The sequence below is a fragment of the Rosa chinensis genome, chromosome 4 (assembly GCF_002994745.2).
Source record: "Rosa chinensis cultivar Old Blush chromosome 4, RchiOBHm-V2, whole genome shotgun sequence".
Classification (NCBI taxonomy): Eukaryota; Viridiplantae; Streptophyta; class Magnoliopsida; order Rosales; family Rosaceae; genus Rosa; species Rosa chinensis.
In genome coordinates this window covers 19,994,228-20,020,222 of record NC_037091.1, presented here as the reverse complement: position 1 = coordinate 20,020,222, position 25,995 = coordinate 19,994,228, and the positions used below count along the sequence as shown (strand labels likewise).

The 25,995-nt window shown below is 37.1% G+C and overlaps 2 protein-coding genes across 3 annotated transcripts; both read left to right on the top strand.

Moving 5' to 3' along the window:
• The first annotated feature begins 4,795 nt into the window (after positions 1-4,795).
• Positions 4,796-5,791, top strand: LOC112200118. Its single transcript, XM_040517912.1, has 3 exons — positions 4,796-5,203; positions 5,355-5,414; positions 5,490-5,791. The coding sequence occupies exons 1-3, from the start codon at positions 5,183-5,185 to the stop codon at positions 5,718-5,720; spliced, it is 312 nt and encodes a 103-aa protein (XP_040373846.1). The 5' UTR covers positions 4,796-5,182; the 3' UTR covers positions 5,721-5,791.
• Positions 5,792-16,872: 11,081 nt separating this feature from the next.
• LOC112196935 (VIN3-like protein 2) lies at positions 16,873-22,851 on the top strand. 2 transcript variants are annotated; one of them, XM_024337416.2, is made up of 5 exons: positions 16,873-17,103; positions 17,265-17,356; positions 18,272-18,950; positions 20,538-20,857; positions 21,208-22,851. In XM_024337416.2, exons 2-5 carry the CDS (start codon positions 17,332-17,334, stop codon positions 22,389-22,391), a joined length of 2,208 nt encoding a protein of 735 aa, XP_024193184.1. In that variant the 5' UTR covers positions 16,873-17,103; positions 17,265-17,331; the 3' UTR covers positions 22,392-22,851. The 2 variants fall into 2 exon arrangements, with proteins under 2 accessions (XP_024193184.1, XP_024193186.1); XM_024337418.2 differs by having other exon boundaries at positions 16,873-17,114.
• Positions 22,852-25,995: the final 3,144 nt, after the last annotated feature.

Here is a 25,995-nt window from a genome sequence, read left to right as displayed (position 1 = left end):
ATAATTTAATATTGCTTTGGACCGAACTTCAACTAATTAAATCAACTGTGTAATGTGGTGATTAAGCTGAAGAATATGTGTTAACTATTAAGTACCATTAAAAAGACTAAAAGAGCATAAGTTATATAAATTTTTCAAATAGGTAAGAGTTCCAAATCGATAGCTAGCGGGCTGATTGACTAGTATATGTGTTAATTACTTGAATGAAGAAAATAGGGCATAGCCTCTTACTTGTTCTTGGACTCGTTGTGTTTGGTTTGCTCATCCTCTTGGCTATCGTTTTGCCTTGGAATCTATCTCTTCACTAGCCCGTTGGTTTCAATGGTTGATGTCTTCTTCTAAGGACAGGTTCGGTGACAACTCCTTACTCCACACACATGTTACTTTTGTTCTTTGGCACATTTGGAAACATCGAAATGAGTGTGTTTTTAACCACACTTCTCCTATTCCTGATATGGTGGCTTCCAAATCTTTTACTGCTGCACTTGAGTATCTTAATCGTCCAGTGATCAGGTGTGTTCGTCATGTTTCACCAACTTTTTCTTCATCTTTTTGGACTCCACCTTCTCACGGTACATTTAAGGTTAATACCGATGCGGCTTGGCACTCGGACTCCCTCTCTTGTGGTACTGCTGTGTTGATCAGGAACTCTTCTGGGGAGCTTGTTGCTGGGTCAAATCATTCGCTTCATGCTTTCTCCACTGTGGCAGCCGAGGCTTTGGCTGTGTTGGCAGGTCTCACGATGGTTATCTCTTTAAACTTATCTCCTGTGATTTTGGAATCAGATTCTTTCCAGGTCTTTTCAACTCTTACCTCCGATAAATCTCATATGGATTGGATGATGGCTCACTTAATCTGCAAAATTCGCTCTCTTGCCTCGTTCCACTCTCATGTTAGCTGGCAATGGTCCAGCAGACAGGCCAATCTTACAGCTAACTATATTGCTGCTCTGGCTTCCAGGAGGATGTGTACTACGGATTGGGTTTCCAATCCTCCTTCGTCCTTTTTAAATTTGTTGTTTTCTGATGCATCTCACATCTCTCCTCAGGATTTTGTTCCTTCAGGCTTTGATGTGGGCTAGTTGTAGGTTGTACCCTGTTCTTGGTTTCTAATACATTTGTTTTCACGTCAAAAAAAAAAAAAATAGGGCACAGCTAGAAATCTCCACTAAAATCTAAACTAGGGGCATCTAATTCCAATTTCCAGTTTTCCAGTCTTAATAACCAAACTATTGGTCCACTATAAAAAGGGCTTTGGCCAACCATGCATTTCCCGGCTAGGTCTAGCTTAAATTTTCCAGTATTACAAAAACCCTAGAATTGCATTCTTGTAATTGGTCAGAGTGCGTTACCTTCCATTTTATGTGTTAATGGCTTCTAACTTTCGCTTCAAGACACTTTGGCTTGCTCGCTCTATTCCTTTCTGTTTGCGTTTAAGGCACTCTAGGGTTGTCAAAAGTATAAACTGCCCTCTATCGCATTTATAATTAATTTTCTCTTAGCGAGTAATCCGCAATATCGTGTTGTGTACGTGTATCCTAGCGTAGATACATGTCAAATTATTTCAACATAGTTACTTTTATATTTAGAGAAAAAAATTCAAACAGTACCCGAACTAAGGCCAACCCCTAACTTCAGTACCCGACTATGTAAAACTATCACTTTGGTACCCCAAGTTTGAAGCCCGACCCAAGAATGGTACACGCCGTTCATGACGGTGTTAAGAGCCCAGCCACGTGGCATGTTTTGAGAGGTAATTCGGTCTAATTTTTTTTTTTTTTTTTACTTAATAAAAAAAAAAGTGGTTCTAGTTGGACCTTCAAATTTGCTATTTGAACCTCCCATACTTAGTACACCTCTAATTTATTTTTTAGAATACTTAAAAAACTAAATAGACCTCTTTATTTTTACCAAAACACCCTTGAACATAAGATACAATAATATGTTACTCTACTTTTTATCTCTATCTTCAACATGAGAAGAATAATGAATCAAAATGATTATATGATATTGCTCTCTTATGAGTAGGTCTCTCCTCCACTAAAATTAATCAGAGGTTCTCAGTCTTGATATGTTGCTGGAATCTGTTTGAATTTGTTAAAAGAAGGAATTTCAAGGGTTTTTGGTTGGAAGATTGAGTAATAACTATATCATAATACTCAATGAATTTAGTTTGAGGAAATTCCAAATCAGATTGTTTTAAATTTATTTTTGTATTAAATGATGGACCATGTATAGAAATTATTGTTTTTACTTAATTATTTTAGGTAAATTTTAAAACTATATGTCAAAATAAGGAAATTCCAGAAAAATAAAAAATAAAAAATCAATTTAATTGAATGTTATATTTGGGGAGGTAATTTAAGAAGAGTTTTTTTTCTTTCAGGTTTCTCTCTTTGTCCTTATTTGTCTTTTCATATGACCTGACAAAGTATATTAATAATTGAAAAAAGTTGGAGATCCAAATATCAAATTTGAAGGTCCAACTAGAATCACTCTAAAAAAAATTTATGAGATCAATTTTTTTTGTTTCTTTCTCCATTCTGTTCTTCTCTTCAAGGACATGGACTCTCTCTCTTCCCCCCCCCGCTGTTCTTCTTTGTTCTTCTCTCTCTCCCCCCTCTCCCTCCCCCTCCCCTCTGTTCTTCTTTGTTCTTTACTTCACTTTCTTCTCGTTGCTCAGAGCCATACTTCATAATTGAATACACACAAAGCTAAGCAACACTACAACAAATCTGGGCTTTTTCCACCTAAAATTTACGGCGTGCGTTGACCGCGCGCCGTAAAAGACCAACAATGCAAGTCTTTTACAGCGTGCTACGAATGTATGCCATAAATAAGGTGTTCGTGTTGGTCTTTTACGGGGTGCTATTTATGCACACCGTAAAAGGCTTCTCTCATAGGTCTTTCACAGCGTGCTTTTATTGCATGTCATAAATGTTACTTTACATTTACGGCATCCTTATAATGTGCGCCGTAAATAAGGTTAACAATTTTGAGATCCCGCTTTTTTTTTTTGGCTAAATTCTAATTTCCCACCCAACACGCCTGACAAAGTCACAAAACAGACCCAGACGCTATAAGGCTATCAGCTCTCCCTTCGTCTCTCTTCTCTCTCACCCTTCTTCTCTTAATCCTTGTTCAAACTAATCCAATCATCCAAGGTGGGCGAATACATCTGTCTCATCTTCCCCAAACTAAATTAGGGTTTCTTTCTCTCACTTTACCATCTACCCTTCTCTTCATCTTGTCGACGACTAACCAAGTATGTGAAGGATCTCTAGTCATCGGTTGTCGCTTCTGTCTGGTAAACACCTCTCCATCTTCCTCTCTTTCTATTTATGTGACTCGAGTGCTAAGGTCGTGAAGTTACATTTACAATAGGGAGCTTTGGATAATTGATTTCTGTTGCTTTGATTCAATTATAGGGTTGAGGCTTCTGGGTAAGTGGGTATTAAGGCTTTGGAGTCGATTAATTTTTTTTTGCTTTATAGATTTATATGATTAATTAGGTTATTTGGGTATCAGCTAGTCGCGACTGTGTCTCCAATTTCCATTTATATCCTGAAATAGATTCGTTGCTAGAGTTAAAATCTTTTGGTTCTGTGCTAAGCTTGTTTACATTTCTTGATTTGGTCAAAAATTGGGTCTTGAACCCTTTATTGCTTGTTTTTATTCCGAGCCCATAAGACTTAAAAGCTTTTGATTATGTGCTCAGCTTGTTTACGTTTTCTTGGCCTAGCCTTCTTCTCTCCAACTGCCAAAATTCCTTCTCCTTCCCTTTCAAAAAAAAAAAAAATTCCTTCTCCTTTTTGTGTGAATTTGTGTTATTAAGTTGATTGGGTTCTTGGTTTCAACTGCTTTAGGCTTGAATTTGATGGAATGAATGATTATAGAATTGTATTATCTATGTGATTGCCTATAATGGAAAATTTCTTTCTTTTGGCAATTGGATTCATATATTAGTGAATTATTGACTTGCTTTTCTTGATGATAATGTCATATTGTATTGATTACTATCTGAGAAACCAATTCGTCAATATTGACAATTGGGTGTATGTGTTTTTACTGATGATTGATTGGCTATTTTCTTTATTTGGTGATCTGCATTTTATTTTCCCTTTGTGAAAGAAATTTTGCCTGCTAGTTGGTTTAAGTTAGCTATAAATAAGCATGTTAGCACAAGGTGGCCTAGCTAATGGATAAGCCTGCACTCTACTGCAAAGGGAGAAGACTCAAATGATTGTTGGTTACTTTTACTTGGGGTTTGACATCACATAACTCATTTCAGTACATGGCATATTCCACCTTCTTTTCAATAATGTTAAGCAAAGGATATCGTAAATGTTGCACCCTGATTTTCCAGTTTTCATATGGTCTTTTGTTTGTGTGAACTGTAGGAACAAGTTAGTATAAGGAGATGAGAACTGTGAACGTACAAGTTGTTTGGGAATCATATGCAGCTCGAATGTTGGCTTATGCATAGGTTTTATTTCTTTCCTAATTTACTTGGAAGGATGCTTTGCTCAATATTGCATAAATCCATCTCATATTGTCTTTTGAATTAATAGTCTGTTCAGTGATATATTGGTGATGCTTTAGCTAATCCACATGGACATGGGAATCATTCCAAACTGAATCTATTAGCATGCAATCTATTGGTTCAATATATTGCAATGTTAAATTTTCACTGGGATTTGTCCTGACTTTGTGCTAATATATATATATATATATATATATATGAACATATATAATCTTTTGATTTCTTTTATGCACATACTTGTTTGCTAGCTAAGGTTTGTTTTTATTGTTTTCATGTATTATGAAAGCAAGTATTATGAGGAGATTCTATTATGTCTTCTGCTTGCAATATAAAGAGGACATTCAGAGCCCTTTATTGTTTTACCTTTATGTCTTCAGCTCTGAAATGACCTCATGAATTGAGTTCCACTTTGAATTGTTCCAGCATATTGTATTATGTCTTCTGCTTACTACATTTTTAGTTCAATATAACCTCTTTATATTGCAAGCCTTATCTTGTGTGTTCTGCTTAGTCCTGTCAGAGCACTCTGTTGAATGCTACTTTGTGGGTCGTGACCCCATGAAGTACGCTAAAGAGCATCTTGGTGATAATCAATACTTTCCTATTTGGACCATTCTCGAATACTTCTGAAGTTAGCCAAATGCTTCAAGATGTTCCATCGGTAAGGCTAGTCTCACTATGTCAATTTCTTTGAAAATAGTAAATATGAATTTTGCATTGATTATAAACATTTATTAGTTCGTGCCACATAGCCAAAAAATGTAGACACTTTCTTTAGGATTGTGATATCTAAGTATTTATCTTTTTGGCAGAGGAACTCAATATATGAGCGTGTAGATTCTTCACTCCACAAAATTCGTGATACGTCGGAGGTAATTTTGTCTTTAAGTCAGCAATTTCTTAGTTGTATAATTTTAAGCCTATGGCTTCCAGTCAGTCATCTGCAGGCTGTACAAACTTTTGCTGCTGAGTATCTAAAAACTCCGCTTGGCGAGCCAATGAAGGGCAGGAAGAACAAAACCTCCACTGGGCTATGGGTGGAGAAGTCTTACAAGAAAACCACTAACTTGCCTGAACCTTTCTCACATGAATTAGTTGCTAGATTGGAGAACTTAAATGTAAGTCCTTCCTACTTTTACAGTACATATAACTTAGACTTATGCAGTGTCCCGAACTGATATTCCTTACAGTTCCAAATCAGATATTTGGTCTTTGGGTAAGCAGTGTACATTTGGAAATTTTTTGGAAAATTGATGGCTAAAGGCCTGCTGTTCTTAGCGTAATCATCCCAATTATAAGCATTGCTTCTATTTCTAAAGGCATTGAAGCTTTTCTTGATTAATATTCTTATCTGCAATATGTATTATACTTAACATATTTTTGATCCAATATTTCTCATTGGCCTGCATCTAAATGGAACAGTTGGAGTGATTATTTTCAGAACCGTCAATATATATACATTGAATGGGATGCCTTCTTGAGGTTCTTAACTGAGTTCACAAGGATTTTGTATATGATCAGGTTTTGTACTGCTATGCATAGTTGCTGAGCTTGTAATGCCGTTAAGGATATGTCGTTTTGAATACAGATATCTTACATTTTTGTGTTATGATTAGGTGTTGGTAGAGGGTTCTTGAGCTCATGCTGTTTTAATTGTGTTTAGAGTATCTACCTCAAAGTTTTAATCCAAGCATGGAAAGACGAGAGACAAAGGAACTATAGGAAGAATGTCAACAGATGCTTGCTGAATTTCCTAACAACTTTAAGAAATACCAAAATATCCTTGGTAAGCCTACTACACGGATCCTCATTTATGGGAAAGTTGTTTTAATTGGATTGGAAAGTCATTTTTGTGGTACACACTTAATTAGTTTATGATCTGTCCAATTCACCATATCATTATTCTTTTGGATAAGAATGCACACATCGTAATCTGAAGGGTTTTGCTAATACTTGATATCTCTAATTGATATTGTTGGTTGTTTCATGTTTTTTTTCTTTGCCTGGGCTTTTTGTTAAATATGGGGCTGGAGAAGTATGGCATGACAAAGTAATTTACTTGTGTATTTGCTTCACTTCCAGATGATATGAAACTTGACAACATACTCAATGAGAAGATGGCTTTAGTTCAACAATTCATTCGACCACCTTTACTTCAACCCTTTGCTGAAAGCATGGATAAATGAATGGCTTCAGTGGTGTGATATTATGTGTTACAGATTTCATTTTGTACTCATCTCATAGAGTTAATTCTAAGAGATATGTAGTGACATCTATTAGGGATGAAGATTTTATGAAATTTTTATGAAGTGCTAGTTCTTATGAAATGAGGGTAATAAGAATATATGGCAATTGAGCAAATAGAATTTTTTTTTGTTTGAGAAGACCTCATTTACTGCGCACAGTGTGCGCCTTAACTCGTAGTTCAGTCACTCATTTACGGCATGCAGTGCATGCCTTAAGTATGAGGCCTTTTACGGTGTGCAATGTGGGCCGTAAATGACCAAAGTGACATTTGTGGAACCACTTTTATGGCGTGTTAATTGTTCTTTTATGACACATTTTTGCATGCCGTAAAAGACGGCGCGAGCTTTTACGGCGTGTTTTTGTGCGCCGTAAATAGACTTTTACGGCACACATGGTCATGTGTGCCGTAAAAGACCAATTTTGGTGTAGTGCAAGCATCAAACTTGAAATTCAATATTGATTCATAAACTCAAAGAAACATGTTGGATTAAATAAACAAATCACCAGGTTAATTTCATATCATCACCACCAATTCCTCATGGGTCGGCCATGCCAATTTCTTCTTTACACTCAAATCAGTCATGACTCGTATAATTGAATAAGAAGACCACAACACACACTTCCAATTCTTCATCAACACTCAGAAAAGCATGAAGCAATCCAAAATGCAAATCCCCAAATTTGATGGGTGAAGAACAAACCCAGTTAAAAAGGATAAAATCAACCAAAAGTAATCAAACAAATTGAAGGATCTCGATGGAAACGACGCTGTCGTTGGCCTTGGCCTTGGGTCTAAGAGTAAAGTACAGTAGGAAAAGAAGAACAGAAGAGAGAGAAAGGGAATGAAAAGAGAAAAGGGGATCTGCAAAAGATAAGGGAAAAAGAAGAAGGGATCTACAAAATAAGGTTTGGGTAACGAAATGACCCAAATACCCATCCAAATTTAGCATGTGGATTGTTAGTTAACACCATCATGGATGGCATGTATGAATGTTGGGTCGGGCTTCAAACTTGAGGTACCAAAGTGATAGTTTTGCATAGTCGGGTATTGAAGTTAGGACTTAGGAGTCAGCTTAAATTTGGATACTGTTTGAAAAATTTTCTCGTATATTTATCATCTTTGAGATGCTCCCATTAGTGTTCTGGTCCCTTGTGCATGTAGGAAGAAGATAAGCCCATTAAAATCTAGATAACTAAATTAGTGTGGGTTAATTAATGAAAAAGTTAATGATGCATGCATTTGCAGCAGGAGTAACATGATAGAACCTGAACCAGCACAAGCGCGTATATGCAGTGTCATCATCGGGCAACTGTTGGGTGCTTGAGAAGCATGTGAGGAAGAGCGGAGAGGAAACATATATGAAATTGAAGCAGAATATGTCGAAGGATTCGATCGAAAGCGAACAGCACTTCAAGCCCATGGCCTTCTCAGTTCTCACCAAACACTCTCCTAGATACTCGTTTCGTAGAAAAGCTTTGCTCTCCTCAGTGCTACAACGTGCAGTTGCCCAAACGTGGTCAACCTTTACTTCATTAATCACCAGCTGGTGAATGTATGAATTAGGCCACCTAAAATTTGCTTTCTAATTGATGCGTCAGTAAGTCAAAAGAGGTCTGGTACTTAGTAATCTTAACTTATTCTATGGGCATATTTTGGTCGGAAGGGTGTTTTAACTTTTGACCAAAATCATGCAATGTGCAAGCTAGGCGCAAATGAACGTAGAAAAATGTCTCAGATCCGCAGCTTTGGCACGGGACCAGGAAACTCAGTGCCAGTAAAGGTTGGTAGCAGAAGGACCTACTCGAGCATGATATTAGTTGCTATAATGCTATGAGATCAGTAGTGGTTTTCATATAATAAATAAAATCCAATGCGGAAATATAGAGAAGCCTAAACGTAGATTAGATGGACCAGTTTTAGACTCTGTTACCTCTGCTCTATATGTGTGTTTAACCAATTATTACAGACTTCACAGAGTTAACAATTTGCTAGTGACAAGTGACTATCATTACACCTTGTAATAAGTGACTATCATTACACATTGTTATAACTAACATAATTAGTTAAATAGATGGGGCTTTGGGTGAGTTAACCAACGAGAGCTCTACCTCATGTGATTTGCATCACCGGTACGCCTTTAATAACAGTTTCCATTAGTTTATTTGTTCCAATATCTAATTAAGTTTTATATTTCGATTTATATTATTAACAAATTGAATGATGCATTTATATACATGTAATATTATACTCTAAGAAAGGATGGTTATTTCATTATTGTTATCTGCATATATATGTCAGTAGCTCAGTACAAAAACATGGCCAGACAATAGCATTCTTTAAATGTGACCATATGATCACATCGTCTATATGTGACCGTTCAATAATCATGCACATCTAAGAAACTATGCCATTTGGTGTTAATATATTTTAGCCTTTTCTTTATTTTTATTGAAAGATGAACTTAATTGATGAAATTAATATTCAGAATACAACTGAAATAAATTAAAGTTAAGATGTGATCTGGTCGATACTTTGTCCTAATAAAATCCAATGGGATTGAAACCTAGACAAATAATATAGTGTTTTAGTTTAGGCAACTACAAAGTCTTGACATGAGTTTAATATTATTTTTTAAAAGCTGATTTTTGCAATACACATAATTTTTTTTCTTTCTGTTTTGATCACCATGTACTATCTTTTATGCAATTTAATTTGGTAAAAAAAAAAAGTTTTTTTTGTTTTTTTTTTCATTTTTAGACATAGATCTAGCTAGCTTAACGTAAAGTCTACATATACAACCTAGTTTCTGATTGATCAAGTGAGAATCATATACAACCTAGTTTGTGCTTCAACTTTTAAATCGAGTATTTTATTTTATTTTTTTATTTTTTTACAACAAAATTCTCCCATAATAATAAAAGAATGCGCTGACCAATACTTTCAAATCAAGTATTGGCGTAACCAAAAATTTACTTTTATGGGAGCGAACTTGAACTGTAATAGCTAAATGATAGGCGAAAATTATAAAACTATAATTTAAAGATAAAATTTTACCATTATATTTAATTTTCACGAGAAACTATAAGTAAGATCTACAATATGAGTAAAAATATGTATAAGAACCTCAATTACGTGGGTGCTTTAGGCCATTAGGCTGAGTACCTTGAAGAAAGAAAGATTGTTGAGCAGTTGAGCGATGTACATAGATGATTCCCGATCCCATTGAATTGTTTGGTTACAAAGAAGCTTTTATTATTATTATTATTATTATTATTTTTAAAGCGGTTTGGAACCCAGCCTAGCTGGGAGGCTCAGCCCATTTATTGAATTTAAAACTTGCATCAGGGGGGGGGGCATAAAACCTAAACCTCGAGCTACATAAGTACTATTACAATAATTCTCGTAGAGAACATCCTGAATAATAGCAGGAGTCTCCTCTAACCACACATCATCAATACAAAAAAAACTAGCTAGGTGTGCAAGCCTATCTGCAACACCATTAGCTTCACGGTAGATATGACGAATCCTAACAGATTGAAAAGAAGACATATAATCCTTACAATCATCTAGAATCTGACTAACCTCCGAGAAATTCTTTTCTCCGCTATTAAGTGCAGCAATAAGAATGGCAGAGTCGCTTTCAATCTCAATTTCAGACCAACCTTGATGAATACCAACAAGTAGACCAGCTCTACACGCCTAAGCTTCCATATTGAGGACTGAGTGTGCATGTAGAAAAGGCCTAGCCAAAGCAGCAATACCCATGCCAACATCATCCTAGACTACTACACCAATGCCTCCACAGCCCACATCTGCTCGAAATGCTCCATCCACATTTATCTTCAATCTCCCACTAGGAGGGCACTGCCATTTCATGGGTGCCCGCTTCTTCTTCCTCACAGCCTTTGGATGGTACTGGTTACAAAGAAGCTTTTGTTTGGCAAGTATATGCCTCTCACAACTATGAGCTAATAAGCACGTTTACGTTGGGGTTAATTACTAGTGGAAGACAAAAACAAAAATTACTACATAACTTTGCCCATTTTTAAATGATCCTATTCCACATTACCACATAGAGTAGATCATAGAAAAGAAAAAAAAAATGTTTCCTTGACAAGATAAATAAATAATTAAAAAGTTGAATTGCAGTTAGATTTAGGCATTTAGTCCACAACCCATTTTAATTCGAGTATATGCTTAGTTCTACCCGTGATTTTTTTTTAATAGAAGTACGTTGATTGTTATTCAATAACCAACAACCAAATGGTCATAGCTTACAAAGCTTACACAAGAATTCCGGCAATAAAATCCAGTAAAACCTATCCAAGCTAGAGCAAACTAATTAAAATCATTAGGAGGCTAACAATTAAGCAAGCCTATCCAAGAATGACAAAGCTTTGCCTCATATGGAAAGAAATCATTTAACTAGGTCTCACATGGCAATCACGCAATTGTGGTACAAGCAAGAAACTAGAAACGTCATAGAAGACTCATAGAAACTTAATCACACTCACACAGGCTTAAGACCCCAGCCAGAACAATTAAACAATAAACAACTCTTTCCTTGTCTAGCTGGAGCTTATATCTGAACGTGCATTATTACCTTCAATTTTCTTGGCTGAATTATGTTCGCGAGGATGACCCATTTTCTTTCGAGCTAGCCCCAAAGAAACCGGGACCTCCACCAATTCATCCAGCTGAAACTCCTTAAGTATAATCACTAAACTCGGCTTGAACTGCTTCCTCTTCACACCCAAAGCTACCTTTGAATGTTTTTCAACAAAAACAGGCCTAGCAGCAAAGCCATGCATGTTGTCCCCATCAGAATTACGGCCCTACCCAACAAACTGTAGCTTTGGCCTAGTTAACCCAGCCAACCCAGCGGTCAACCCTAATTCAAAATTAGGGTTTCCCGTTGAGATTTCTGAAAGAGCCCGTGATGCACTTGCAGCAGCCGCCGATCCCAAGCCCGCCTCCATAGCTACCTCAGCCCCTTCCAGCACCGCCAGCCCCTTCAACGTTGCATGGGACATCCCCAGCCCTCCGACCGCCGCCACAGAAGTCGGCAAACTCAGCATCGAACTCAACCCAGCTCAGTCTGAACCTTCACAGCCAGACATTGCGACAACGCCTTCATCTCCTATCACAAACACTTCCTCCATGCCCAAAGAAACCACACGCTGCACAGAGACCATGACATTTCTCATAATGGAGCTCAACCGTCACCGAGACAGCTGATGAAAACTTGAACATCTGTCTTGCCCAGATCCTCCGACGAACATCTTGAATCACCCAGATACTCTAAACTGGGTCTTTTCGCTGCACCGCCCCCTAATCAACCATAATGAGGTCCCCAGCGCCCTTCCGATCAAAGTTAAAGCCTTCTCATTGTTCATAGCGATGCACAAACCCTTCACCGCCACCCATACCTCAAGGAGGTGCAGCAGAGCCGCCTTGAGAGTAGAAACGTCGTCATAGTCAGCCAACAGTAACATGGAATTGTTGTAGAACCATGGACCCCTTGAGAGAATCTGATTCTTTACATCTCGATCCTTGAATTGGAAGACGAAGATGTCCTCCTCCTCCTATCGGATCAAAACCCTCTCCCTTTACCCCTACACATTGGAGATCGCTGCTGAGAAAGACGGGATCACCACCATCGGCCATAGAGGTAGAGAAAAAAAATCGTGAATTGCATCTTCTCCTCCAATAAGGTTCACAAAAGCCTCCATATAAGGTGCGCAAGAGGAGCCACCATCTCCTCCACCATCACTGCGCAAGCTCGATAAGTTCAGACTACTAGGGCAAAGAAACTCTAGCAGAGCAAAAGTCAATGTATCTTTTAGATACAATTATGCCCACCTTAGTTCTACCCGTGATGGGCAGCAACCATCTAGTAATAAACTCCTTGAACAAAATTTGAGAAGTCAACTTTAGTAACAAACGCAAATGATTTCCTCTTGATTCTTTGAAGGTTTCGCATCCCTTGTACATGTTGGAAAAGTTTAGTTTAAATTAGAGCTATATGAAATCTCACATCAGAAAAGTGAAGAGTTATCCTTTAGTTATAAGGAATTATAGCATATACACTAATGCCGAGACCTTTTGTATTAAAATCTTATACACGTTCTCCACCCGGATGGCTAAAGTGGGGTGAGTATTGTTTTTATTGGACCCGTGTGTGTAACTCACTCATCACTTGCGCACAACAGCATATATCACTTGTTGAATCCATTTTGGATCTGTATCTCTTACATGTATAGAGAAATGAGTGTTCCATTAGTGGGAGTCTTTGCGAGCTTCCTTTCTGTGCGTTATTAAGATTTGGCCACCATGTCCTCTAGATTGTTGGTTATTTTTATTTGATCTTCTTTAAATTGTATACTTGTATTCTTTGTTTGTGGCTTTGGTTCCTAGATTTCAGTTTTATTTTTCTGTTTTGGGATTAGAGAGGACTTGTCTCTCCTTGGTTCTCAATTTCATATCACGCAAATGATTTCCTCCTAATTTTATTTGTTTGTTTGATCAAGCAATAAATTCTCAGATAATAAAGATTCTTTTCTTTCGGGATTGATATCTTGCAGTGTTTGTCTCTGATGACCAACATCTTGACCTCGACTCCTAAATATCAACTATGTATTGCGGGAAGCAATTTTGTTGCAAATACTTTGGCAAAATTTCCACCACCTCTTGAGTAATGGTTAGGTCTGAATTCTACCGTGAATACATCTAAGAGAAAAGTGAACCATACGTGCAACTCTCACCGGTGCAATTCTTCCAAAAGAGTTGGACATAATCAAGGCCAAATTCTAGCAGTATTAGGGTCTATATTAATGTTGGATCCCGCTCTTTTTAGAGGTTTGTGAATTTACTTTAATTTTATAAAATCTAAACTCTCCATCTAATTTAAGGCTATTGAGAATTGACACATCACTCTTTCATCAATTTTTAAATTTTAATTTAAACTCTGGTTAACTTACCTTGAAAAAAAAAAATAGAGTTAAATCCCTTCACGTTTTGTCTTCTTCAATGCGTAGTCCCAAACTCCCAACCGTAATTCTCTGTGCTTCCATAGGTCAATCATATTCGATATGTCTGCAACGCTAATTCATTGGTGCTTAGCAAATAATAGTACATACTAACTCGTATTAATATCATACATTATCCTCTCAACTTTCTCCATAATCATATACAAAACAACTTGATCCATTGAGTGGATGGTGACGACCGACCATCAACACCGTCCAATCCATTGTGGTGGCGAATGAGTATTTCTGACTCCCACAACAAAACAAACTTAAATTAGTACTAACATCCTTTTCAAAAATTAGTATTAACATCAACTCCTCCCATCCAACCATTTCCAGCCAATTCCATTTCATGTTGAATTTTTTGACCAATTTTTAATCTGTCGGCAATCTCCTTATGTCTTATAATATATATTTATGGTTTGGTTAGGCAGACGTCTCTTTCCATTGTATGATCTCGATTAAGAGCAATGGTTCTATAATTCAATTTTTCAACCTCCCAATAGTTTGTCCATGTGAGGACTAGGTGTAAGTCGATCACCGGAACCGGTATAAAGTTGTATATAATTCTTTTATTTTTATTTTTGTGTATATATATTAGCGAATTATAATATGTGATATTTTCATGTATGAGCTACACAACATTTTTTCCCAACTAGTTTCCTAGACCTCGAAGTCTCCCAATGAAGGTGTACAATTAAGGGTGTTGGATTGAATTTAAATCATTTACTCTTGTAAGAGCTACTTTACTAACTAAAACTAGAGTCAGTTCGAGCTACTTGTACTGTACTAACTAGAACCAAAGTAGTTTGAGCCCACAATTTCTCACATTTTCTTTTGACTTTACTACTGTAGTTGAACTGTGTTAGATTTGTTTAAGGATAATTTTGTTTCAATAATTTCTTCCAATATGTTAATTTTATACATGCAGTAGATTATTCACCGAAACACTTGTTTATCGATAAAACCATCCATCTACTTACTACATAGGAGCTTGAAGGTCTTCTTTTAATAATGAACATGCCTAATAGTCATTGATAGTCATTTCATTTATACCTATATGTACCCTTCATATATATGTATCGCCAGCATAACCATAAAAAAGATCATTAAAAAAGCATGTGCTAGCCGTTATTAAAACACTATAAAGTTGATGATTCCCACTAAGAATTTGTGATCAACTTTGTATGGTGTTTCCCACCATTGAGCTATATTTGCAGTTATATATCATAATTTTCAATTTTGGATTTTTGAGTTGCTTTATAGAATTATAGAGTGACTTAATTTAATTTAATATCAAATTTTTTTTTTTTAATAATTGGAAAAGGTCATTAATTATGTAATTCAGTAAGCAATACAATAATGATCTACTCCGGAGGGGCCGTCAGAAAGAGCCTTACACAGAGTACACTACCAAACACACCTCTAAACAAAGTATACTACCGAGCACACCCACCTTTTAAGATTACGTCCAGAATAAAAAAAACTCAAACCTTCATAGAAGAACAAAATGAAATAACAAAACGTCCGTAGTAAAATCTAAAAAGAGTAAAATTAAGCCATCTCTAAATTCAAAACAAATTTAGTATCGATAACGTTGTGCGAAACGGAAACCTAGACGATAAGAGTCGCCGCCGCAAATGACGCCTCCAGCGGAGGAAAGTCGTGCATGAAAATATGATTGTGATGTTTAGCTTTAGTCCATAGACATGCAATTGATCGGTAACTTGTTTAACGTGCCAATCATAGTACACACCATTATTGTTGGTCCAATGAGATAAGATAACAGTATTCTAGTGCAAATGGTTGGCATGGGGAGCAATACCATTCAATGTTGCATTTTTAACAAACTTTGGGAAGAGAAATCATGCATATTATAACCCTACCACTTACCTTATCTGACACTTATTTCATTCATGGGTGGGCACTCCACAAAATTGTCTTTCTTCAGCTTCAACATTGCCAGTTTGCCACCAACAATATCAATCTGGCATATTCAAAGTTGCAAATGTAAATTTATTGTTTGGGCCATACTTGTTTTACTCGGAATGGTCCGGTCCCTTTCCCAACCTAACATTAATAAAGTGCTAATTGTAGATGGTCCAGGGAAGAAAGAACCGGCAATATAATAATTCCCTTGTTGCTTAGCATCTTTTTATTATTTTCCAATTGTTAAACCCATTGTTAAACATATAAATGAGCATTTTGGTTGCCTATATGTCAATTTGCCTCCGCCCTATGCCCTAAAATTACTAAAAGAATTAATCATGTGAGAAAATTAAAATACGAAATTCTAGAGCAGTGCTAATTTTTTTAAAATAAAATTATAACTCATACTTTAAAAATATAAATTTTAAAAGCCATTAACAGTTAAAAAATGACCGACACTATGTAAGCCAAATGCAAAGGTTAGATCCAAGCCAGATAGACAATATGGTTGTAAAGATGTACAACCCTTTATAATTCTGCCACCACCAAATAACAGAAAAATTACTCACACCAACACTAAAAAAGCCCTCAACGTCATCACAGCTGAGAGCACCAGATCAACTGGTTGCATGCCATGGACACAACAAATCACAAGCACCATAAGCAATCAATGCCTAGAAATTCTTTGAAAATCTTCTCCATCGTCACACACGACCCTCTTTAAGATTTCGTTTCAGCGTTAATCTCCTACGAGAAAGATTTCATGTGCAAATCACGTCTTCAATTACAACAAAAACAAAATTACAGACATTGTAGTTCATCGACAAATACTATAGTTACCAATCTGTCTGAGATTGAAATTTTCCCCTAAGAAAATAACAAAAGCTAAACATTCATGATACAATACCTTTCTAAAGAAAAGAGTATTTTTTATTTTTTTTTAGCTTCCATAAATACTATGAAAATTACACAAACAAATTTCAGACAAGGAAAAAAAAAAAGAGAGAGAGAAAGAAAAAGAAACGGCTGAGTCCATTAAGTGAGTGAGTGAAAAAGTAGATGGGAGATGACATGCAGCCGCTTTCGCTGTTTGTCGTAGCTCTTGATTCATTGTTGCATACTAGTCATACCCCCTCTGCTCTGTCTCTCTCTCTCTCTCTCTCTCTCTCTTGTAGACTCTATCTTATACTTTAATTCTTTCTCCATCTCACAAAAGCTTCTCTCTCTCTCTCTCTAACCATTCGAGGAAGAAGAAGAAGAAGAAGAATGGAGAGGCAGAACCACCCTGGGGGAATCTCCTTTCACAACTGAAAGTAAAAAGGGGAGAATAAGAGAGAACTCATGGATTCTTCGTAGGTAACTTTGTGGTACAATTCCAGGCCCTCAATTTCGTTTCTTGTTGTTTTGCTTGTTTATTCTATTCCCTCTTTTATCACTACTCTCTCTCTCTCTCTCTCTCTCTCTCCCTCTCTCTCTTAATCATCAACGTCATCATTCCCTTTTGGGGTTTTTTGCAGCGTTGCAAAGTTTGGGGGACTTGGTGGGTAATGTGGACAGCCCTCTCTGCTTGTTTCTTCATACACTATGGCCTCGGATTCTTCTACTCAAGGTGAGATTATGCTCAGACTTTTTTTTTTTTTTTTTCTGGGTTTTGATTCATCTTAGATTCTGATTATTGGGTTGAATTGGTTTGCCGGATTTGCACGGAAAGTTTGTTCCTTTTTTGAATCGGGATTCTGGGTTTTACTGGGTTGGATGGATTTTTTATGGTAACTGCGTCTTTGTATTTTTTTTTTTTAAAGATTGTGTTGCTTAGTTTTCGAATTTCGATTACCTTCCCTGTGATGGTAATATGATGTTGGGCAATACGTGGCTTGATTGTGAAGGTATAGATTTATGATATGTTGAGCTGCATTTGGTTTCATGCTGTAATGGAGTGGTGTCATTTTCACTGCAAATGTTGTCTCTCTGCACTAATTAAGAATAGTAAGCTTTTAGTTTGTTTTAAATGGGTTGATTTGAAGGGTACGCCGACTCATGTGGAGAAGGAGAAGTGCGCAAGAAAATGTAGAACCATGGGGATCCAGAAAGTCAACTGACTTTGTGTTTATTGTGATCTTCATTGCAGCTTGCCCAATTATCTGTCGCCGTCCCGTACAATCTTTATTCTTTGTGGTCTAGTTGGGCTGTCTTAAAATTGCAAGTCAACCATTCTTGTTTATTTGTTACTATTTCTTGTAGTTTGCTTTGAATACTAAGTGAGTTCGACAACAAAGTGTTTGTAGTCTCAGTCGGAGGTAGTGGGATTAGTAGACTGTTTATACGGGTTCATGTTAGTTGAATAGGAATTTGCTATCGTTCTTTTCATGTTTGTGTTCTTTTGTAGTTGCTATGCCATATGGACTATGCAGTCAAACAAGTGTCTGCATCCCTAATTGAGAATAATTTTGGAATTCTAAATCTTTTGCATTGAAGCATCTTTCACCTTCTATACTGATATACGTAATCTTCTCTTTGGCACTAGGACTTGCACAGGATCTGTCAAATTGCAGTAACTTGAGTATAGACAAAAAGAGAAAACTTGTTCATGAAATATCAAAATGGTCACAGGGTGCTTCTGAAGTGCTACAGGCATGGAGTCGTCAGGAGATTTTACAAATTCTATGTGTAGAGATGGGGAAAGAAAGGAAATATACTGGCTTGACAAAAGTGAAAATAATAGAGCACCTTCTGAAAGTTGTGGCTGAAAACAAATCAGGAGGAGGTGATGTTGTAGCTGGCGTTAAACCACAGTCATCCTCTGCATCTGGCCAAAGAATTACCAAAAGGCAGAGGAAAACTGAGAATCCATCTCGACTATCTGTTCCAGAAAACAATTCTCCCATCAATAGTAGTGGTTGCGAATTAGCGAATACTATATTCTGCAAAAACTCAGCTTGCAGAGCTTCCTTAAATCGAGAAGATGCATTTTGCAAGAGGTGTTCGTGTTGCATATGTTATCAGTATGATGATAACAAGGATCCTAGCCTATGGTTGGTTTGCAGCTCGGATCCTCCATTCCAGGGTAAATCATGTGGCATGTCGTGCCACCTTGATTGTGCTTTTAAACATGAAAGTTCTGGTATTGGAAAAGAGGGACAATGCATGGGACTTGATGGAAGCTTTTATTGTGTGTCTTGTGGTAAAGTGAATGATTTGCTCGGGTAAATATTCCTTTTAGCAACTCCATTTTTACTTTATTTCGTTATATTGGTTCAAGTTTTACTGATAACTGTGTATAACTGGGAACACTTTCATTATACTTTAGTTTTTCCCAACTCAAGAATTTTATTTTTATTTTTTTTAGAGTTGACTATTTTATATTTATTTTTATAAAGTTTCTATATCAACTTTGACTAAAGTAGCTTAAGACTAGAGATTAGAGAGGGATAATAGCTTTGTAGGTCAACTTTGTTTTCATATAGTGGTTGTATGAGTGTAGGATAATTAACATTAACAGTCTCACCTAAAAACTGAAGTAATTTGTTTTATTGTTGTGCCATACCATTCTTATTTCACTCCTGTGGAAACTAAGCTAGCATAGGAGACTATCCATCATCTTTTGTGCAACTACCTTAGCCCGGTGACTTCTCTTAGTCAATGACATATAGGCAATGTTGCTGAAGAAGTATTTGAGCAGGCTTTTTGTTTCTCTTTTAATTAGTTGTCAGGTAGTGTTAGTCTTTCTTCAATTAAATTCCGCAAAACAATCTCTGGTGATCTCTATTTTGGGAGTTCGTCACATTGGACCACATGAACAACCACGTGCTGGGATGGATTTCCTGGGGGTACTTCCACCTCTCCTTCTCAAAAGCACCGCTAAACTTTTATTAGAATAGCGAAGTTATTATTATTATCATCATTATTTTTATTATTTTTCTCTGGGAGTGTCTCCAAACATTGCCTGTGTTTTTAACATACATGTGTTCTATTCTGTTCCTTTTTAGAATAAAGTGTTTTAATTCTGTTTTTCAAATAAAGTGAAATTAACTTGAAGCTAATAGAAATATAAATTCACCTCTTAGGTATTGCTTTGTCACTGACTTCACTGCTTTCAATTAAGTTCACGCTAGACAAGGACTGCAAAAGTTGTATTTGTTATTTATATTTTTTTATTCTTTTATTTTTAAATTAACCTTTTGATTTAGTTGGTTTTTATTTTATAATAAGCATTATTGTTTTGGAGCTCTCTCGGTTACAATGAGGTTGACATGCACTATCTGGCTATGTTCTTACTGAGTTTGTAATATTTCTTCGTAGTAGATCAATGTGCTATCATAACTACCTGCTATCTATAAGTTGATGGAATTGATATGTATTTCTAAAGTCTCTACAGAAGCTTACTTCATGTCCCAATTTAACAGCATGAGAGCAGTTGACATTTTACCTTTAAAAGCTCCTCTGTTTGTCATAATGTCTGTTCAACTAGCCAGAAGCTGTGGATTGTTGAGTTGATCAGTTGCAGACATGTGTTAGGAGTCTGTTACTAGAGAATAATGTGTTTGGGGTGAATATTTGCTGCAGTTTTGGCATTCGACTTGTTCGTAAAATAGGAATTGAGAGAGAGAGAGAGAGAGAGAGCAAATTCAGTGGACATCTGGTCCCCTGTGATGTAATTTATTCATCCTTTTAGCAAAAGAATTTTTCTTTAACCACCCCACAAAAAAAAGCAGAAGAAATAACACTATTTTTGTGAGCTTTTCCTCCAATACATCAATCTGATTCAGTTATCTACTCTTACATGTATGTAGATCCTGGCGAAAACAACTAGTGATAGCAAAGGATACCAGACGGGTGGACATACTGTGCTATCGTGTGTCCTTGAGTCATAAGTTTCTCAAAGGAACTGTGAAGTATCAAAAGCTTCACGAGATTGTAGATGAAGCTGTGAAGAAGCTTGAAGCTGAAGTGGGTCTGTTAACTGGCTTACCCAATAAGATGGGTCGTGGTATTGTTAATAGGCTTTCTTCTGGACCAGAGGTTCAGAGACTTTGTGCATTTGCTGTGGACTCCCTTGATTCATCAGTTTCCAATGCAACGTTCCATCCATTGCCCAAGCCTGAAATACAAGGTAATCCAAATTTGCATAACTGTCAAACCATCACCATTCATTGGATTTAATTGTACACCAAAATTTGCTGATGAACCTAGTTACAAAATCTGTTTGCTGGTGGCACTGTGCAAGAAACTTAAATTTGATGTGATTGAGTTAAGTAATTATTTTCTATGATCTCTTCAGCTATTTGGTCCCACAGTTACTTGGTTTTCATCTTTTCTTTATATTGTTGCGCTCATTCTTTCTTACTAATTGAAAATCCATTAGGTTATTGGAGATATTATATTTATTGCTTTCTTCAGACATTTGTGTATCAAAGGAACCAACGGTGCTTGTGTTGATTGTACTTCTTTTAAAATTTTCAGATTTAGATTTGATTGATCCAGATATGATCAGATTTGAGGACATCCATGCTACATCCCTCAACGTGATTTTGGGTTCTGTAGATCCTACCCCCGAAAGCTTGGTTGGTTACAGGTTATGGCATCGTAAGGCTCAAGATATGAGTTATCCAGCAGAGCCAACATGCACATTGTTACCACCAAAGACAAAGTTTATTGTCACAGGACTAATTCCAGCTACAGAATACTGCTTTAAAGTCACTTCATTTGATGGTTCAAGACATCTGGGCATGTGTGAAGTTCAGATCTCCACAAGTACTGCTGGGGATGAAGTTGCAAATTGTTCAGTCACAGAGCGAAGTCAAAGCCCAGCTACCAACTATAGTGGCCTTTCTAATCCATCTTCAGTGGAAGATGAAACTAATAACATTACTCCCTATAGTGATCAAGCTGATAACCGAGCAGACACTTACCGTAATCAATGCGAGGACACTGAAAAGTCTACTTCTGCTAATTTGTCAAATGGTGCTATCACCTGCAATAGCATCGGCAGAGGACCTACAGAAGCCAATACAGTTTCTTTGCTGGATGAGGAACATGCGGCCTCCATATCCAATTTCGACATCCTAAAACCTGAGTGCAAGCAATCACCCGAATGTCAAATTATTGAAGACATCAGTACTGGTAATGGGTCCAATTCCCCTGTTCGAACTGGAATGGAATGTGTGCCCTTTGTTAATAGCTCAGAAGCTTGCTTGCCCATCACTCCATGCAAATTGGAAACACTTAAAGATGGGTTAGGAAGGAACGCAAGATCCAATTCCAGCTGCAAGGATTTGAAAAATGGGGCTGGGAAAGGGGAGGAACCCCAAGATGGCAGTACGTCAAAGAAGAGAAGTGGGGAAAGGCAAGACGAGAAGTGTGTGGCAAATGGTGTTTCGGATAGGGATTTCGAGTACTATGTGAAGGTTATCAGATGGTTAGAATGTGAGGGACATATCGAGCAGAACTTTAGACAAAAATTTCTGACTTGGTATAGCTTGAGAGCAACCCCACAGGAGGTAAGGATTGTGAAGGTGTTTGTGGATACCTTTATTGAAGATCCAGCATCTCTTGCCGGGCAACTTATAGACACCTTTGCAGAAAGCATTTCAAGCAAGAAGTCATCTGTTGTGCCAAGTGGGTTCTGCATGAAACTTTGGCATTGACCATCTTCTTAAGGTTATTGTCGAGTTTTATGAGGGTCCAAGGGACATATCAAACAAACTTCAGGCAGAAATTATTGATTTGGTGTAGCTTAAGTGCAACCCACAAGAGGTAATGGTTGTTATGGTGTTTGTAAATACCTTATCAAAGTTCTAGCTCCTGGTGAAAAACAACTTGTTGACACCTTGTCAGAAAGCATTTCAAGCAAGAAGTCTTTTGTTGTTCCAAGTGGGTTCTGCATGAAGCTTTGGCATTGACTCTACGAGGTTATTGCTGTAAATTTCTAAGAAGTTTTTTCATTCTAAGCCTATTCAGGGTTTTATTCAGAAGTAAGTCTTCAGAGCTCCCAACTCCTTTTACATAGTCTATCATCATTTATCATCATCCCCATTTGCCCATTCTTATTATAAGAATGTCAGAATTCAATTCTTATTATAATTTAATTTCTTCTTCATTCATTAATATGTTTGTATTAGTAAATAGTAATTTTTTTTGCCCCATTTCTGTTCAGCAGATAAGTTACAACTTACAACTCTCTATATTGATAATGTTTTGGCTTGGACCATCAATAATGGTTTCATGCTCTATTTGTTGCAAGGTGGATAAGCTCAAAAGTTTCACAGTTCTGGTCTCAAATCCATGAAATTTAAGAGTTGCCTTTTGCCAATTAGTGATATGGAAGCTAGGAGTAGTGATATGGCATCTAGGAATCTCGACTGTTTTACATTTATTTCCAAATTTGACTGCATTAATTTCATCATGAACAATTTACATGTAATGCGCTACTTGAAATGCATGAGCATCTCTTCTGAGCAGTTTGGTTTTGATAGTTAATATTACTTTTAATGCCTTCATTGGTTCATCTTATATACTTAGGTCTCTACTCTTCTATTCTCTGTTAACATTTCTTGTTTTCTTGTAGTTGGTCTGTTCCCCTAGTTTGCTTTTGCTTGGTTTTTCTTGTTAAAAATCTTTCAACAGAGATTCCACCCATTTAATTTCTCATTATTACTTCACTCTACCATTTTCATTGTTGCTTCCATTCTCATTAAGAGTTAATTACAGATCATCCTGGTTTTCATTCTACAAATGTTGATGAGCAATTTGATAAAATGGATGAGTCTGAGGGTACACTTATAACATGTTATTTTTATCTCCGTATTATATTTATAAAGCTCCTATAAAGATAGGATCAGATGCAGATCACATACTCAGACTGAATCACTAGATCTGTATCCTAGTATTGAGGATATTGGATTCATCATCAAACCTTGAACCTGTTAAGGTCTGTGATGCACAAAGCACTCCGGTCATTCGAAATTCCAGTTATTAGTACGTGCAACTGATGCATCATCCTTGCTTGTAGCCACAACCCTCAAATGATATTTAGATTCTGTTTGAGACTGCTTCTGAGAAGGCTTTTATGTTTGGTAATGAAGTATATATTCGGCAAAATTACCAATATACATTTGGGGAATTTTGGAAGGACTTAAAGTGATAACTTCCTCTTGGAGGTGCTACAGAAGATAAACACCGGAAGCACTTGTGTTCAATTATTCAAATCTTTTTCTTCCATATCCTTCAGTTGAAAAAATAATGCCCAAAAAGTTTTTAAATATCAGAAGGCCAGAAGCTGCAAACATAATTGTTGCAAGCGAAAGGGGTATTCCCATTTGAACGCATACACTCGGTAGAGTTATGAGTATGCCCAACATTTAAAAATTTATCCCTTTTTTCCCAACCAACCCTGTTTTGAATCGCTAAATGGAAAACTCAAATCCAGCCCAACACTCTCCCCCTCCAACTTTTTCCACAGTCGACCATCTTTACAGCCCCCCACCTCCAACTATGTCCCCCATAAACAAGTAAGAAGATGGAATATTTCCCCCTTTATATGCAATTTAAATGAAACTGATATAAATGGTTAACATATATATGTTATATTGTCCTTGAGACCCCAAAAAGAGACAGAAATTCTTATCAATTCCAACTCACCTTCAAAGACTTTTTTTTTTTTTTTTTTTTAATATATAGAACTAGAAGCATTTGGACCCAAGACTCCAAACTCATTGTAATTTGTTTGAGTCTTCTGTGCATGTAGAAGAACCTTCTGAGACTAAAGACCCATCTCCACAATGAGTTGCTAATATGAAAACCCAATTGGCAGTAAGATTTGGAAGGAAAAGAGAAGACAAAGCATAATTAGGCATGGAGACTAGTTGGAGGGGGGAGGAGGCTACAGACGACCATCATAGCGATTGCGATACGATGTTGAGCATGATTAAGGGCAAAGATGGAAAATAAAAAATATATTAAAAAGGCCGGGTATACTTAGAGCATTTTTAGTAGTGCTATCTATTTTTGAGTTAAATTTTAGTCAAAGTAACAAAAAAGTCATTTTGGCTAGTCACTTTAGAAATACGTCTGTATTAGTGCTATCTATTTTAGCTAATTTTAAATCTATATTATTTTTTAACTGAAGAAAATATAGTTTAAATGTATTTATAAATTACATAAAATAACTTGAAAAGAATGTTTTAAATTATAGAAAGTCTCATCTCGCTCTTTATATTTATGAGCGAGATAGCTAAAAGTTATAATAGAGAGTCATTTAGGAGTCTTGTGCAGCTGCTAAAATAGATAAAAAGCTAAACATGTTTTCTAAAATAGCTAAGGAGCCAAAATAGAGAGTCTATTAAAGATGCTCTTAGAGATTTGCTGGGTTCAAATAGAAAAAACCCAGCAAAATTGTCTTTTCATCTTTCCCACTTTCACCATGACAATCTCCTTTATGTTTATGGTTCTACAATTTTGATGATGATTATTCAGTATTTTGAAGAAAATTTATAGTTTTCTTGATCACTTTCAAAGCATGAATAATTTATGTTTGTTGAATTGTTAGGACTTTAACATGTATGCTTCTTTTTTAACTTCAGCTAAGGGTTTCTCTCTCTGAGCGGAGGCCAAACTAGGGTTTCGAGGGGTTTGTCTACATCCGTACGGCGGCGCGTCTATGGACGTTGTCGTCGAACGAGATCTATTCCTAAGCAATTAAGGTTCTTCTATTTGGGGTGATCTCGCTCCAGATCGAGGGTGGCAGTATCCGGTGGCAGGAGTGTTCGCAGTGGTGGGGTGGGTGATGCTCAGTTCTGGCAGGACGAAGTGGCGGGTCGGAGGGATTGTGGAGGTCGGATCCTAGATGGCGCTCTGCGGTCTGGTTGCACGAGGATGGTGGATGCGAATTGATCCGCCTTGGTTTGGGGATGGGAGTTTTTCTAAATCCGATCGGGGTATGGTGGCTGGTAGATTAGTGTCTTGGGACAACTGGGTTGGAGGAGCGGTGGCCGGCGGCGATCTGTTGCAGGTTCGATCCGATTGGGTGGATATTCCGAAGCCGGTAGAGGACCGGTGCAGGTGATGGCCGGATCATGCAGGGGTGGGTCCGATGCAGGCGGGTGCAATCGGTCTCAGGCGGTGGTGACCCGGTGTAGGTGGCGGCGGCCCAATGCTTCTGCTGGTTCAGAATTGGGCTGGGCTCTAACTGTGGCTGTGATATCCTTGCCTCTTGGTCTCTAGGCCTTTTCTGGCATTTTAGTGGGCTTTGTC